The following is a 15,179-nucleotide window of genomic DNA, read 5'->3' as shown; positions in this document are numbered from 1 at the left end:
AGACGCCAAAAAGCTCTACACGAGCAGCCCCTTCGCGCTAAAGCTCTTGCTGCAAAACCTTTTGGTCGTTCGTTAAAAGTGTTAAGGATAATGCCAGTTCTTCAATTCCGACGCTTTTCAAGGACGACCAAACATTCACTGATCCGGTTGATAAAGCTAACCTCGAAAGGGTATCAGTAACTATGGCAAATATATTCTTTCGAGCGCGTTCTGTTAAAAAGGTTCTAACATATCTCAACATTAACAAGTCTCCTGGACTGGATGTCATACCGGCACTGGTCTTGAAGCAGTGCTCTTCAAAGCTAGCTCGTCCATTAGCTAATCTTTTCAGCATTCTATACCATGCCGGCAAATTTTCTGTATGCTGGAAGATTGCTAATGTAACGCCAATTCCTAAAAAGCACTTTCTAAAGTTATGGAAAGTATGGTAAATTTCCATCTTGTCAAGTATTTAGAGACCAACAATTTACTTAACGACCGCCAGTATGGCTTTCGTAGAGGTCGCTCTACGGGAGACTTACTAGCCTTCCTTTCGGAGAAATTGTGTCATTCCATTCACCATTTTGGCGAAAGTAAAGTGGTGGCTCTAGATTTTCAAAGGCGTTTGAGTGTGGCATGGTGCACTTGTATCAAAACTAATTGCGGTAATAACTTCTCTCGATTTATTTCGAGCTTTCTCAGAGATCGCACTATACGAGTTGTTATAGATGGGATCTCATCAAACGAGTTCAAGATTAATTCAGGGCTCCGTTCTTTCCCCTACCCTACTTCTTATCTTTATAAATGACCTTCTATGTCAAACTTCCAACTCTATCTACTCTTTTGCGGATGACAGCAGTATCTGCCATTCTTATTCATTCAATCATAGGCCAAGCTCTCTAGAGATTGGGGCAATGAGGCGCAATATGAATGAATCGCTTAATCACGACTTGATAAGAATCTCTGAATGGGGTCATGTTAACAGAGTCGATTTTAACGCCCGTGAGACTCAATGTTGTTTTTTAACACATAAACGCTTGGCAGATATTGTTGTTCCATCTAGTGTAAATATTAAGGAATCAGAAACTCTTGATGTTCTGGGCATGAAAATTCAGTGCGATGTCCGCTGGACTAAACACATTTTTCAAGTGTCGAAAGAAGCATTCAAGTGTCTCGGTTTTTTGAAACGGTATAAGACATACTTCACTCCATATCCGACCGAAAATGGAATACAACTCTCATGTATGGGCCGGAGCTTCGAAGTCTATTTTGGAGCTACTCGACCGCGTACAGGAGAGGGCGAAGGTACTTATCGGTGACAGTAGGGTATCCAACTCTATTGATTCACTGGAGCACCGTCGCAACGTGGGGTGTATTTCACTGTTCTATCGATACTACAATGGAATGTGTTCCTTTGAAATTAGGGAACTTGTTCCCGATATCCGTATATTCTTGCGTAACACACGTCTTTCTTCAAGAACACACCCATTTGTGGTAGATTGACCAGTGGACCGCACAACGCATTACAGGGAAAATTCATTCTTCAGCCGCACTGTTCGTATGTGGAATAAACTTCCTGCAGAGGTATACTCCCTCTATCCTCCTTCCCACAACCTATTTTCCTAGTTCCAACACAATGCTTCTCATAAGTACGGGTCATCCCCTGAGTGCTGGTCCAATTATAAAAAAGCTTGTAAATTTTCCATTTTTATTCTTTTTATACTAAAGATGGCCATAAATTTATAATGATTTATAAATACTCGTAATTGTATATACATTAACTTAATTGTTTCACAACAGTTTAAAAACCTTCAAATTCTTGAGAATATTTCGTTTTATTGTATATTTTAAAAATGTTTGTAATTCTAATTTGTATACAAATGTATTTTTACATTTTTCATGCTCTTATTTGAATTAATTCAGTGCAATTCATAAATTCTTTATGAATTTAACACGTAAACAAAGTCAGACAGACAGACGGACACACATTGCATGCATGCACTCGTACTTAAACTGCCAATGTATGCATTTGAAAACAAAAGACTTAAGCAACAAACTTGTTTGAATTTTAAATAAAATTTTGTGCAAAAGAAGTGTAAAATAAAAACAAAATTAAAAAAAAAAACTGATGCAACACCTAAATAAAATTAAATCAAATGTATTTATTATTTGGTTAAAACAATTTAATGAAGTTTTGTAAAAAATACAAATTTAACCTGTTGCTATTATTAAAACCTGAGGGTGTTGCAATTAGATGATTTCTTAATATTTCGAAAGGATTATTTTCTTTATTTTTTGTAATAAAAATTCTGTTGGTTAAACGAAACCTGGAATAAATGAATTTAACAGATTTATATCTTTTTTCCTTCATTGATGTCTAAGAAGGTATTTGGTTTTGGTGTGGTCTTAGACTACAATTACAACATGTTTTGGTGCATGAGTTGTAAAAACTTGTCTTTTTTATATCATGGTATTTCATTTTTCTTGGTCCATTATAACTGGGTAAAGTTGAACAACAGTTGGTAACTAAAACTAGAAAACAAAACGAAAAAAAATCTACTCTTAGTGAATTTATATTGAAATAAATATATATTTTTTGCCGGTTTCTTGTAAATTTTAAATTGTAAAAGTAATTGTAATACGAGTTTTGCTTACACCCACTACCCTGCAATTCTCTGCAACTCATGTATAAAGTTCAATAAAAATATATACAATATGATATGGTTTTACTTTTTTTATTTATTTTTTATTAAAAATACATTTAATTTACCATAGAGTGTATAGATGTTAGTAAATAAATAAATATTTAAATTATCTTAAACCAATTATATTAAATATTATTTATATAGTTATTTGTGTCTAATAGTTGTACGTGTTTTTCATATTTTTTAGTTGTTCTTAGACAACAACTAATCATGTTTCTTTTCAATTTGTGGTTTAGATCAGATGAAATATAGTCCGTTGTATGTGTGCAAGCATTCAATGTACATGGACCACACCTAATTTAGAAGGGTACTTTTTCTTATAGTCGTACTTTTATTTAACTGTGCATTTAAACTAAACTAAAATAACAATAAGAAAACATAAAACAAAGCTAAATATTAAAAAAAGTAAAAATTATAATTAATTGCTGTTAATTCGAATACAAAAGTTAATCATATTGTGAAAATTGAAACATCCGTTTATAATTGTTATTTTTAATGTCTCATTTTTAAAATTTGTTATTCTATTTTAACAGGGTCAATTTGCTTTTACTTTTAAGTATGAAATGTATGACGATTTTATATCTCAAAAATAGGTAATGAGAAACAGGATAGAGATATAAATTATATTTGATTCGAATTTCACATCAAAAGAAAATGGACATCTGAAAGTCGATTCTGTTAACTTTAAAATAAATGATTAACATCTGACATATCTTCATTCTTCTATGTTTCTCACTCCAGTCGCTTACTCGATGCTCCATTAACATGTTGCTTTTTGTAATTTTGAAAACGGCATTTTACAAAAATATATAAATGAATGTCATTTTGAAAAAAAATAAACAGTATCCAGCAGAGCTCGAACCACGAACCCCCTGTTTGTTAAATAAACGACCTAGACAATTGAGCCATAACAAATCCAAATTGTTTTGTTCTTTACCAGTAATAACCTTCGCGACGGGTAGTCATCTTGACGCGATGCGAAGGCTTATGTGTGATGACCCATGCAGGCCGTGCTGGTAGGGCTACCCATGCCAGAGGGGCTCATGACGAGCACATACTAAGAACTACCCTTCCCACGACTGGCAGCGTCTGTTTCTCCCCGATGGGGCGGCTACCAGTCCAAGTACTTGTCAAAAGATCTCTACTCATCCTTCGGATGTGTATCTTTTGACAGTACAGTCCGTTCGGGATCTTTAGATCCCTAAACTCCACGACGGTCCGTCTAAATCCACCAGCGTCTGTTCCCACATTGGGCGGCTTGGTGGTCTGCAAGCACATCATATGCAGAATCATATACTTGGCAGCAAGTATAAAATGCACACCGTTTTTAATGTCCAATGTCCGACAAGAAACCGTGCCCCGCGTATCCGGTAAGGGGCCTAATAATCTCCGGAGACCCTACCCCCACGGCGAAGGCGACAGGCTGTGGAGAGTCGAGTGCTACTGGCACCCAGGTTAGTCCGGCGGAGACACCGGGTCGGGCTAGTCTGAATGCTACCGGCGCCAAACCCAAAACAAAAGCGTCTGCGGATTTAGGGAAGCCTGGATCCTGCAGTCGCAAAACAATAACAGCATCTGGCTCCAAAGCTGGATGCAGCAAAATAAGCAGCGAGGCACCTCTGGACGTCACCCCAAGTACCTCAAAGGCAGCTCAGGTCCGTATTGGCAAAATGCCGATAAAACCCCCTGTTTCGGGGACTACTAAGGCCACCAAAACCAAGGTAGCAACCCCAGTGCCGGTTATGCACGAGGGAACTGCGAACAAGATTTCGGGTTCTCAAACGGCATCTCCCAATGCCAACACGGCGAATAGTAAGACCCCCAGGCACGTAACACCAGCAAGAAGGGCCTTCCTACAACGGCGCTCCGCCGCCAAAATTCTAGCGCGCTTAGCTGGCAAGCCAGTTGAGTCGCTAAGTAAAGAGGACAAGTCCTCTCTAGAATGGGCTAAGGGAAAATTGGCCGTTCTGGAGAAGAGTCCCCCCCTCACGTCTAAGGACGCGCCTAAACGGCAACGTTCTGAGGAGGAGACTAATCTTCAGGGCCAGCAGCCCGGGACAAAACGTCCGAAACCGTTGCCCCCCAAGCCGCATGACAGGACCTCCGGTGAAGTGGTTGAGAACCAATTCACGCGTGCTGTCATCGACAGGGGTGACATAGATGGCGCTATGTCTCCATCCAGATGGGACATAGTGCGAAAAAAGCTGATGGGGGTGTTCTGGGAAGTTCTTAAACAGAACCCTGGTCCCCCCCCACAGTGTGAGGACGGCGGTTGGTTTCACAACAGAGTGAAGCTAATGGCCTGTTCCAACGAGCGCTCAGCTTTGCTCCTGAAGCAGGCTGTGTCGCTGATAAAGGATCCGTGGGAAGGTGCTAAGCTGGAAGTGGTCTCTGTGGACGAGATCCCACGAAGGCCTAGATCCACCGCCATAATTCCTGCGGAACCACATAAAAAGGCAGCGATACTGGAGCTTCTACAGGTTGGCAATCCGGATCTTCCAACTCAAGATTGGAAGGTCGTCAGGGTTTCTCAACCCGTAGGAAGCTCCAGAAGGATTGTTGTGATCCTGAACCAGGAGTCTTTGGCGCCGCTTCGCGAGAAACAAGGGAAGGTCTACTACGGCTTCGAGTCGATCTTCCTCCGTGTCTACCGAGGCGATGACAAGGGACTATTGGAACAGGATGATCCCGATCCTGACCAATCCGCTGCGGATATGTCTTGCGACGAGACTGACCTTTCGCTGAGTCAATCAACTTCTAAGTTGGTTAAGGAGGGGGAAGAGTCAGTTGACGAGGACGATCTCCTTGCCTCTGACAAGGAGGACGCCAACGTCACAGTGTTGCGTAAAGACAAAAAAGGAGATGGTGAGAGTAACCCAAATTAATCTCCACCACTCCAAAGCAGCCTCGGCTGCACTGCTCCTCCGAATGGGTGTAAGTGGGGAGGAGCTCGCCCTAGTCCAGGAACCCTGGATTCACCAAGAAAGGGTGAGTGGACTAGGCATGAAAAGCTTTAAGCTATTGTACGCAAAAGGATCTGGTAAGATTCGATCCTGTATAGTAGCCAAAAGCAGTCTCAACATCTTCATTCTTTCTGATTTCAGTGATGAAGACACCGTAGCAGCCATATGGGAGACCAGTGTAGGTGCTATATTGGTTATCTCGGCGTACATGGCTCACGACCACAGCGACCAGCCACCGAACAACCTGGTCTGCAGATCCATAGAGATGGCAAACTCGAAAAGCATGCCGATCATCATGGGGGCTAATGCCAATGCCCATCATACTGTCTGGGGAAGCTCGGACATAAACGCTAGAGGTGAGTCAATCTTTAACTTCATTCTAAGCAATAATCTTGATATTTTAAATACAGGATCCGAACCGACCTTTATTGTTTCAAACAGAAGGGAAGTTCTTGACATTACGCTGGTTAGTTCTATGCATCATGATAGGATAAGGGGATGGAGAGTCTCAAGTGACTGTTCTTTCTCTGACCATCAGTACATCGATTTTGAAATCGTAGTTGACAAAGTGGCCCCAAAGCCCTTTATAAACAGGAGACGAACAGATTGGGAAATGCAAATGGGGCTAATCTCACGTTCACTCCAGGATGTACCGATCATCGAAAACCGATCGGACATAGAAAACGCGGTTGAAACCATAAATCAAGCTTTCAAACACGCGACTTCACTGTCTTGTAAACAGAATATGCACAAAGGCAGATGCAGGCCCCCATGGTGGTCTGCGGACATTGCGAAATCTCGAAAAGAGACGCGCAGACTGTTTAACGAGGCAAAGAAAACAGGAAACTGGATTTCTTATAAGACCTCGGTTAATCGTTTCAAGAACCTGGTAAGAAATGCAAAGCGCAAATCTTGGAAAACCTTCTGTAGCGGCGTGGAAGGTTCTTCTGAGACCAGTCGTCTGCGCAAAATCTTATCATCTACTCCTCCTGTCCCAAGTTTCATTCAGAAACCTTGTGGCAGTTGGACGACCAGTAGCCAAGAAACCTTAGAAGTTTTAATGGCCACTCACTTTCCAGGCTGTCAATCTCCGGAAAACGGGACTGACATGCAGTTTACAGATCTCCCAGCTGATACAGGAATATCCATAAATGAAGATAAAATCAACTGGGCGATAAACAGCTTCGACCCCTACAAATCACCGGGTCCTGACGGTATAATACCTGCGGATTTGCAATACAATGCTGTCCATCTTATGCCTTGGCTAACGCGGATATATGATGCCTGTTTAAAATGGTCTTATATACCCGAACCCTGGACCAAGTGCACAGTGGTCTTCATTCCGAAAGGAGGAAAGACCTCTCACACGAAGCCAAAGGATTTTAGACCAATTAGTCTATCCTCCTTTCTTCTCAAAACTTTGGAAAGGATAATTGATCTGCATCTCAGAATACATATCAAACCTGACCATTTATCAGCATCTCAACATGCCTACATGAAGGGAAAATCTGTTGAGACTGCATTACATTCGCTAGTTTGTCACATTGAAAAGACAATAGCGCAAGGGGAATATACACTGGTTGCCTTCTTGGACATCGAGGGGGCTTTCAACAATGTTCACCCTGGGTCGATAACAACGGCCCTAACTGGTCTGGGTATAAACCAACCAATAACAGCTTTCATCAAGAGATTACTGACTCAGCGAATCATTATCTCCGAAATGGGAGCAGCAAATGTCACAAAAGTGGCAAATCGCGGTACCCCACAAGGTGGAGTTCTATCTCCACTTCTGTGGAACCTAGCGTTGAACCCACTTCTTATGGATCTTAGATCTATGGGATTTAAGGTAATAGCATATGCAGACGATGTGTCTGTAGTAGTATCTGGCAAATATCTGGATACTTTATCGCAAAGGATGGAGATTGCACTCAGGACACTCAGTACATGGAGCAACGTCAGTGGCCTTGGTGTTAATCCATCGAAAACGGAACTTGTTCTCTTCACTAAGAAGTACAAGATACCCACCTTCACTCTCCCACGACTGAATGGGATAGAATTGAAGTTATCGGATAGTGCTAAATATCTGGGAGTAATCCTAGATTCAAAACTATCATGGCATTTGAACACTCAATCTAGAGTATCAAAAGCGGCTGCGGCCTTATACTCGTGTAAAAGAGCAATTGGCAAATCATGGGGCATAAACCCCAAGAATACCAAATGGCTCTTCGACATGGTAGTCAAGCCCATACTATTGTACGGTGCACTTGTATGGTGGAAGTCTGTACAAAAGGACTCACACCGCAAACGTTTTGAGGGAATCCTTCGCACATCAGCTCTGTTGATAACGGGGGCTCTCCGCACCACCCCATCAAAGGCTCTCTTTGTCATGATGGGATGGCTACCTATTGATCTAATGGCCCAAGAGGTTGCCCTCAACGCGGCTATTAGACTCAATACAATTGGTATGTGGCATATGATTCAGTCAGGTCACTCCACCATCCTCAATTGTCTAGGAGAAATTCCTGGCAATATCGACTATTGCATCGCCAAACCGTCTTTTGATAGAAGCTTTTCGGTGAATATCCGAGACGACCCAAATGTGATGGAAACAATCCTCCATGATGGATCGTATAAGGTTTTCACTGATGGCTCAAAATCAAACCATGGTGTAGGCGGTGGCTTTTACATAGCACATTCGGGAACGGAAGTATCATTCAAGCTTCCTGACCAATGTAGCGTCCTTCAGGCTGAACTATCAGCCATTAAACGGGCTGCAAACTGGCTCAGGTTTTATCGAATATACGGTGTTAATATTCGAATTTATACCGACAGCCAGGCAGCCCTTAAGGTTCTAAGTGGTGTCTACACGACGTCAAACTTAGTCCTAGAATGCCGGGCATCCCTTAACGAGATGGCGAAACATTCCACAATAGGACTGTATTGGATTCCAGGACATCAGCAAATTCCTGGTAATACCATCGCGGACTCTCTTGCCAAGTTAGGCTCCTCGCTTGCAGGAGAGCATACCGACCCTTTTGTCGGTATACCGCTTTCAACCTGCAAACGCTCGATACGTGAAAAACTATATGAGCTTGCGCAATGCAGATGGTCGACTGAAGCCACCTGTAGACAGGCAAGGATCATGTGGCCATCTTACGACCCACAAAGATCCCAAGCCCTTTTCTACATTCCGAGAGTTAATCTACGGAACTTAACGGCAGTGGTAACTGGCCACTGGCCTTTCGGACTCCATGCAAGAAGACTGAACTTACCCAGTAACGACTTCTGCAGGAGCTGCCAGGATGAAGAGGAAGAAGAGAGTATAACTCACTTCCTCTGTCATTGTCCTGCCCTAGCTGATCACAGAGTGGGTCTGCTAGGTAGCTATTTTCTGCATGACTTAGCGGATCTATCGGAGGTTGATATCCGAAAGATAGATTCCTATATTCGTGCGACAAACTGGTTCGGTGGAAACCAGAGTGATTAGGTTGAAGTGTACTAATACGCCGACCGTTCTCTCTCGTTTCAGGTATCACAAAGGGATCAAAATTCTGGACCCAAGTGTGTCCCCAGTGATGACATCGCGAGGACGACCTGCCTACCTAACCTAACCTACCAGTAATAACCTATTCAGCTAAATGAAATAATGTGGACGATAATGAACACTCATTACCAAGTAATGTATGAAATAACTACTGGCTATTACCAAAAATTTCAGATTTTTTGCTGGGTACTGCTATCAAACTCGATATATCCCACCTATTTCGTGTTAGGTATAAGGTGTCTTGTGCGTTTTTCATTGAAAGAAGGCCACAATAACTTGACCCCTTTACATGTGCCTGGGTTATTTCCATATTATTTCAAGACTGACGACCCAGACTTGACAGATATTTCTTGAATTGTCTGATCAATAGGGAAGTGGTAGTATAATAGTTTAGTGACAAACGTGCCGATTAAGATCATACAGATTGACATCAGCCTGAAAAACACTACAGTTGTTGGAAAGACGGTAAAAATACTTATCCAAGCTTCTTCACAGAAGATATCGGAACACCGCAGTTAATTTTAGAACAATCTCTAAAGATTCTGGTGGTATATTCACTCGGTAGGTTACCCCCATTCGCTTCTAGATGGAATTCAGATGGTTGGTTCATGGTTGGAGATATTTGCATTAAAATCTAGCATGTCCATATATTCTTGTTCCTGATATGGCCATTATATGCATTATATATGTATAGGATATGCAATATAGTGTCCAGAGATTCTGAAGGATTAGTTCTTAGAGCACCTGTTATTAAAATGCACGCTGATCTCTGAACTTTTTATAATTGATCTACATCAAATTTCTTCTTAGTTGAATTTCTCTACACAAAGGATCCGTATTTACAAATAGGACGAACTGTAGCTGCATACATTTATTTAACTATGAATTTTAGTAAGGTTGTTAACTTCTCCCTTTTTGGGGATTGGCTACGAATCTAAGGACTCTAATTTGATGAGATTATAGTTTGCTGTTGTTGATTGGTTGGTTATGGTGGTAGACACTGCGCATGAATAATCTGGTAAAGTCGAAGGTATTCCGTTTGACAGGACCACTTCACTCGTCAGATGTAGTTTTGTATAGTATTAGCCGTGATTAATCTCAGGATGTCATTAAGACCCAGATATCTCACCAAGGTTGTATATATAGTAACTGCCAAGGAAACTGCTTCTCTTGACGACTAGAGCAGGACATTCACAGATGATATGGAAGATCGTTTCTTTCTTTTTTGTGTCTTTGCAACTGCTACAGTATTTATTGAAGGGGATGTCAAGCCGACTTGCATGTTTGCCTAGCACCCAGTGTCCTGTTATTACTGCTATCAACCTCGATATATCCCACCTATTTCGGGTTTGGTATAAGGTGTCTTGTGCGTTTTTCATTGAAAGAAGGCCACAATAACTTGACCCCTTTACATGTGCCTGGGTTGTTTCCATATTATTTCAAGACTGACGACCCAGACTTGACAGATATTTCTTGAATTGTCTGATCAATAGGTAAGTGGTAGTATAATAGTTTAGTGACAAACGTGCCGATTAAGATCATATGTATAGTATCACTACACTACAGTTGTTGGGAAGACGGTAAAAATACTTATCCAAGCTTCTTCACAGAAGACATCGGAACACTGCAGTTAATTTTAGAACAATCTCTAAAGATTTTGGTGGTTGATCACTCGGTAGGTTACCCCCAGTCGCCCCCAGATGGAATTCAGACTTTAAAAATTCTATCAAAGTCAGAAAGTGCGGTAATATAAATAGTCAGATGGTTGGTTTATGATTGGAGATATTTGCATTAAAATCTTAGCATGTCCATATATTCTTGTTCTTGATCTATGGAGCACCTGTTATTAAAATGCACGCTGATCTCTGAACTTTTTATAATTGATCTAAAACAAATTTCTTCTTAGTTGAAGTTCTCCATACAAAGGATCCGCATATAGAAATAGGACGAACTTTAGCTGTATATATCCATTTAACTATGAATTTTAGTATGGTTGTTAACTTCTTGGTGTAACATTAGAAATCCTTCATTATGCAGGAAATGCTTGGTCCTGAAAAAATAACTAATGGACGAGCTAGCATCGAAGAATACCGCCTCAGAAATAGTGCTGAAATGCCATCTGGAACTGAAGATTTAACTGCACGAAATTGCTTTCCGACAAGTAAGAGAACCATTCAGATAAAAGGTTGGTTTGTTTAGTCGGGACAATAAATGTTTTTTATCATCCCTTATTGCTATCGTCTCTTCCATTGTAGTAAGAAAAGCTAAAAAATAAACTTTGAATCAGAGAATATAGTACATGTACAGAGTAGAGAAGATCAGAGATAGTAAATTAGTTTTTACCGAAACACTTAAATTCTTAGTACGCATATCAAACAATGTTCTCATTTCTAAATTATTAAAAACATCTGATTCCTTAATATTAAATCCAAAAAATGTAGTATAACAATAAAATCTATTAAAAGTTATTTGACTTCAAACTGTATTTTATGAGTTGTCAGTGTATTGCATTAAGTACATTCATTTTATATGTATGTATGTTAAACATTTCATTATTTTATTCTTCGACTTATTAACAGATGTTGTTTCAGTTTATTAATAAATAAAACCACATCAATAGTTTATACAACTATAAATAAGTAGATAAATATTTTGCTTCTTTCACACGTTTAGCACACCTTATTGCCATATAAAAAAAAACGTAAATATTTCTTTTGAAAAATGACTCAATAGTTTTGGTTTGACCCCTGAATCACAATAACTGAAATAATTTTCCATAATTTGCAAACAAAGCAATTTTAACTAAATTATCCGTCCGTCTGTCCGTCCATGCACTGATCTATTGAATACCAATTTCAATTTAACATCAACAATACATCATGTATGATATTGCAATTGTTTTTGTTGGTAAATTACCTGTGAAAATATTGAACAACAACTTCAAGCGGACAACAATAGACTTGTTTGAGCTTTTTAGAGTTTGAGTAAAATGCTTTAAACTATTTATAGTTAGTAGCATAAAATGGTTGTTGTGGAGATCGCTTAAAGAAATATGAATTTAGAAAAACTTGTATTTGTTCGTAAACTCATAAATAAATTGAAAAATACATAAAAATAATGGTAACAATATACGCATTGTCATGGTTATAATAATTAGTTCCAGTTAAATTCTTTGTTTATAAATAAATTTCAAATAATTGTAAACTACTTGGAATAAATGGAGTATATTAAATTTAAATATTTACATACATACATATATGGGAGAATTAATGTTTAAATTTAGAATTTTACGAATATGATCGAATATCGACCATGTTTTAGTGTTAGACTTGGTAGTTAAAGAAAAATGGTATTAAAGGATGAGTACCATGACATGTTGGGTCATGAGTTAAAAATTGTCTGTTTTTAACAAGAATTTTGGTTTTCAACTGGGACATATAAGGTGATGACATTGGAGGCAAGTACTTACCACGATTGCTCACACTACTTAAATAAGTAAATACAAATAGGGAAATAAAAAGTTGGTTTGTTGGAGGAAAGTTCTTACAAGGATCGCTTACAAATAACTACTTAAATAAGTACTTACAAATAGGGAGTTGAAAACTCGTTTTCGTTATTAACGCTCTCTTCGTGATTAACGTTATATCAGAGATTTAAATCTTAAGTGTTTGGAATCAGATAATCTAAACGAATCTATGGTCGCCCTACATAGGCTGCAGCAGTAGACAACATTATAAACGTTAGAGCGTTGTTATTTTCGGTTATTGTTCCGATATTACTGCAAAGCGGTTTCCACAGGTATTTTAGTTGTGATACTGAATTCTGAAAATTTGCGCCCGTAAGAAGATACCGTTTTCTGAGAGTGTGGAAAGTTCTATGCCAGTTCTTCTACCCTTGGTGGATGTTCAATCAATCTATCATTTCCCACCTATGGTCCCACTTCAATTTACGATGTGAATATTGTTCACCAGCCGGAAATCTGGTATACCCCACGAACCCGGCGGCCACTGTAGTTCTGCACGTATCATCAAAATACAACTACTGAACTAATCCTTAGTCATTAAAAATAAAGTAGGGGGTGAAATAGAAGAATGTACTCGGAGGTAGCTCTAAGTAACCTCAGTCCTTAGTTGTGATTTCTGACTTTGAATCCTCAACGATTAAAGAATGAAGTAGAGCTAATGATGATAGAGGTGAGTGAAAGCATATCTAGCTATATACAATAAAAAAAATGGCTTTCTATGGCACCGAGGAGTAACTTGAAGAAAATACTTAAGGAAATCATAATAAGTCACTCGAAAGATTCTCAAATCAGGATTCTGGCGGGTGAGGGTGACTGACAATAAAAAGCAAGATAACCTAACTACTTATAATAAGGGTTATGATGCAATGCTTACCACTGTAAGTATATTTCACACAGTAATTTATCATGTGACATACAATTTTAAAACATCTCCATAATGTAGAGAACAAATTGAATGGTAATTGTTGATGTCATTGTTTTGACGTTATTTGCACACAACATGAGATACATATTTTTATTTCAATAACAATTAAAATTTGAATATAACATGACTTAGCTTAGCTCCTGGCATAACATTGAACACAATGTATTACCATGCTTGACATTGTACTTGTCAATGCAGTTTATTGTTTAATTGTCTATTAATTTAAGAATAAAACAATATGTTGTATAAAAAATAATGTTTATGATAAAATCCAAAGTATTTTTAACCTTGATGTCGTAAAAGTATTTCATTAATTTATCCAATCAATTGACAATTAAACAAAGTGACAAATCATTAACATCCGTTTGGTTTTCATTCATAAAAAATAATCTAAAATTTGTTAAATGTAAAATAAACAATCCAAAAATAAAATCCTTTCAACATAAAAATTAACTGTAAGTTTATTAATTTAAAAATTTCCTTTCAACATGCATATTCATTTATTTTAAACGTGTGCAAACCACATAATTTCCGCATTCATTAAATTCTTGTAAATTGACGTCAAAGTTAATTTTGCGTTTGTAGTTTCTGTCGTTGGCAAAAAGCATAAAATTGTTGTTGATACGAATGTTCGTTGTTTGTCTATTAACAAGCATTAAATTGTAGTATTAAAATCGTACGCATGCGCTTATGTCATGTACGCAACAACTTTTAGCAAGTCTGTCTGTCGAGCAATTTGTGCTGTATACAAACGATATTTTCAATGATATTGACCTTGATAATGTAAAATGGTAACAAGAAATAAAGGAACTGTAAACATGTTTACATTTTTCACTCTATTAACTGTTTGGCTTAAACGCAAAATATTGAAAAAAATTGCTGCAGCAACAACAGTTATTAATGTGTTTTGACATGATACAAAAAATGTTAAATAATAAAGGTGTAAAAAACAAATAGTGGCTGGAAGGAAAGTAAATTATAGTGAAACTGGTCTAAAACCAGACCACTACAAATCTGTTGAAAGTAATAAATTGGAAATATGTAGATAATAAAACATAATTTGAAAAATGTAATAAATAATAAATATTTATACAAGTACTTAGTTATTTAAATATTATCAGCACATTTTGCCTTCAGACATAATGATATAGAATATTGAAAGTTCCCTTTCTAAAACCTATCAGGTTTTACTAGAAAAATATTGATAACCAAACAAGGGTTATAGGAATTTTTACTACACCCATACTAACATAGGTTTACAATGACTGCTTTTAAGTACATTCGATACTCCGATTCTAAACGTAAACTATTTTTTTAATGCTAACTTCTAAACTTTTCACACGAATCAGATTTTCAATACATCCCATTACTATACATTAAAAAGTAATGAGTTAAAAAGCTAGTTATATGTATGTACATTGGCATTATAACTCATTATTTTAATATAGCGATGTCATTAAAGGCAAGTACTAAACTCTCGTTAATATAAGTAGAATATAAAAGGTAGCCGTCTAGGATACGAACTTTGGTCTTGTGTTTG

At 38.3% G+C, this 15,179-nt stretch overlaps 1 protein-coding gene across 1 annotated transcript; it reads left to right on the top strand.

Annotated features, from left to right (window-relative positions):
* Nucleotides 1-4,021: 4,021 nt before the first annotated feature.
* On the top strand, nt 4,022-5,938 carry LOC119602278. Its single transcript, XM_037953710.1, has 2 exons — nt 4,022-5,724; nt 5,789-5,938. The coding sequence occupies exon 1, from the start codon at nt 4,022-4,024 to the stop codon at nt 5,567-5,569; it is 1,548 nt and encodes a 515-aa protein (XP_037809638.1). The 3' UTR covers nt 5,570-5,724; nt 5,789-5,938.
* The last annotated feature ends 9,241 nt before the right edge of the window (nt 5,939-15,179 follow it).

This window comes from Lucilia sericata, unplaced genomic scaffold (genome assembly GCF_015586225.1).
Source record: "Lucilia sericata isolate MDLA Ls3-8-SP2 unplaced genomic scaffold, ASM1558622v1 Contig000218F_arrow, whole genome shotgun sequence".
Taxonomy (NCBI): domain Eukaryota; kingdom Metazoa; phylum Arthropoda; class Insecta; order Diptera; family Calliphoridae; genus Lucilia; species Lucilia sericata.
Note: the sequence above shows the minus strand (reverse complement) of the source record. Positions and strands in the feature narration are given on the sequence as shown.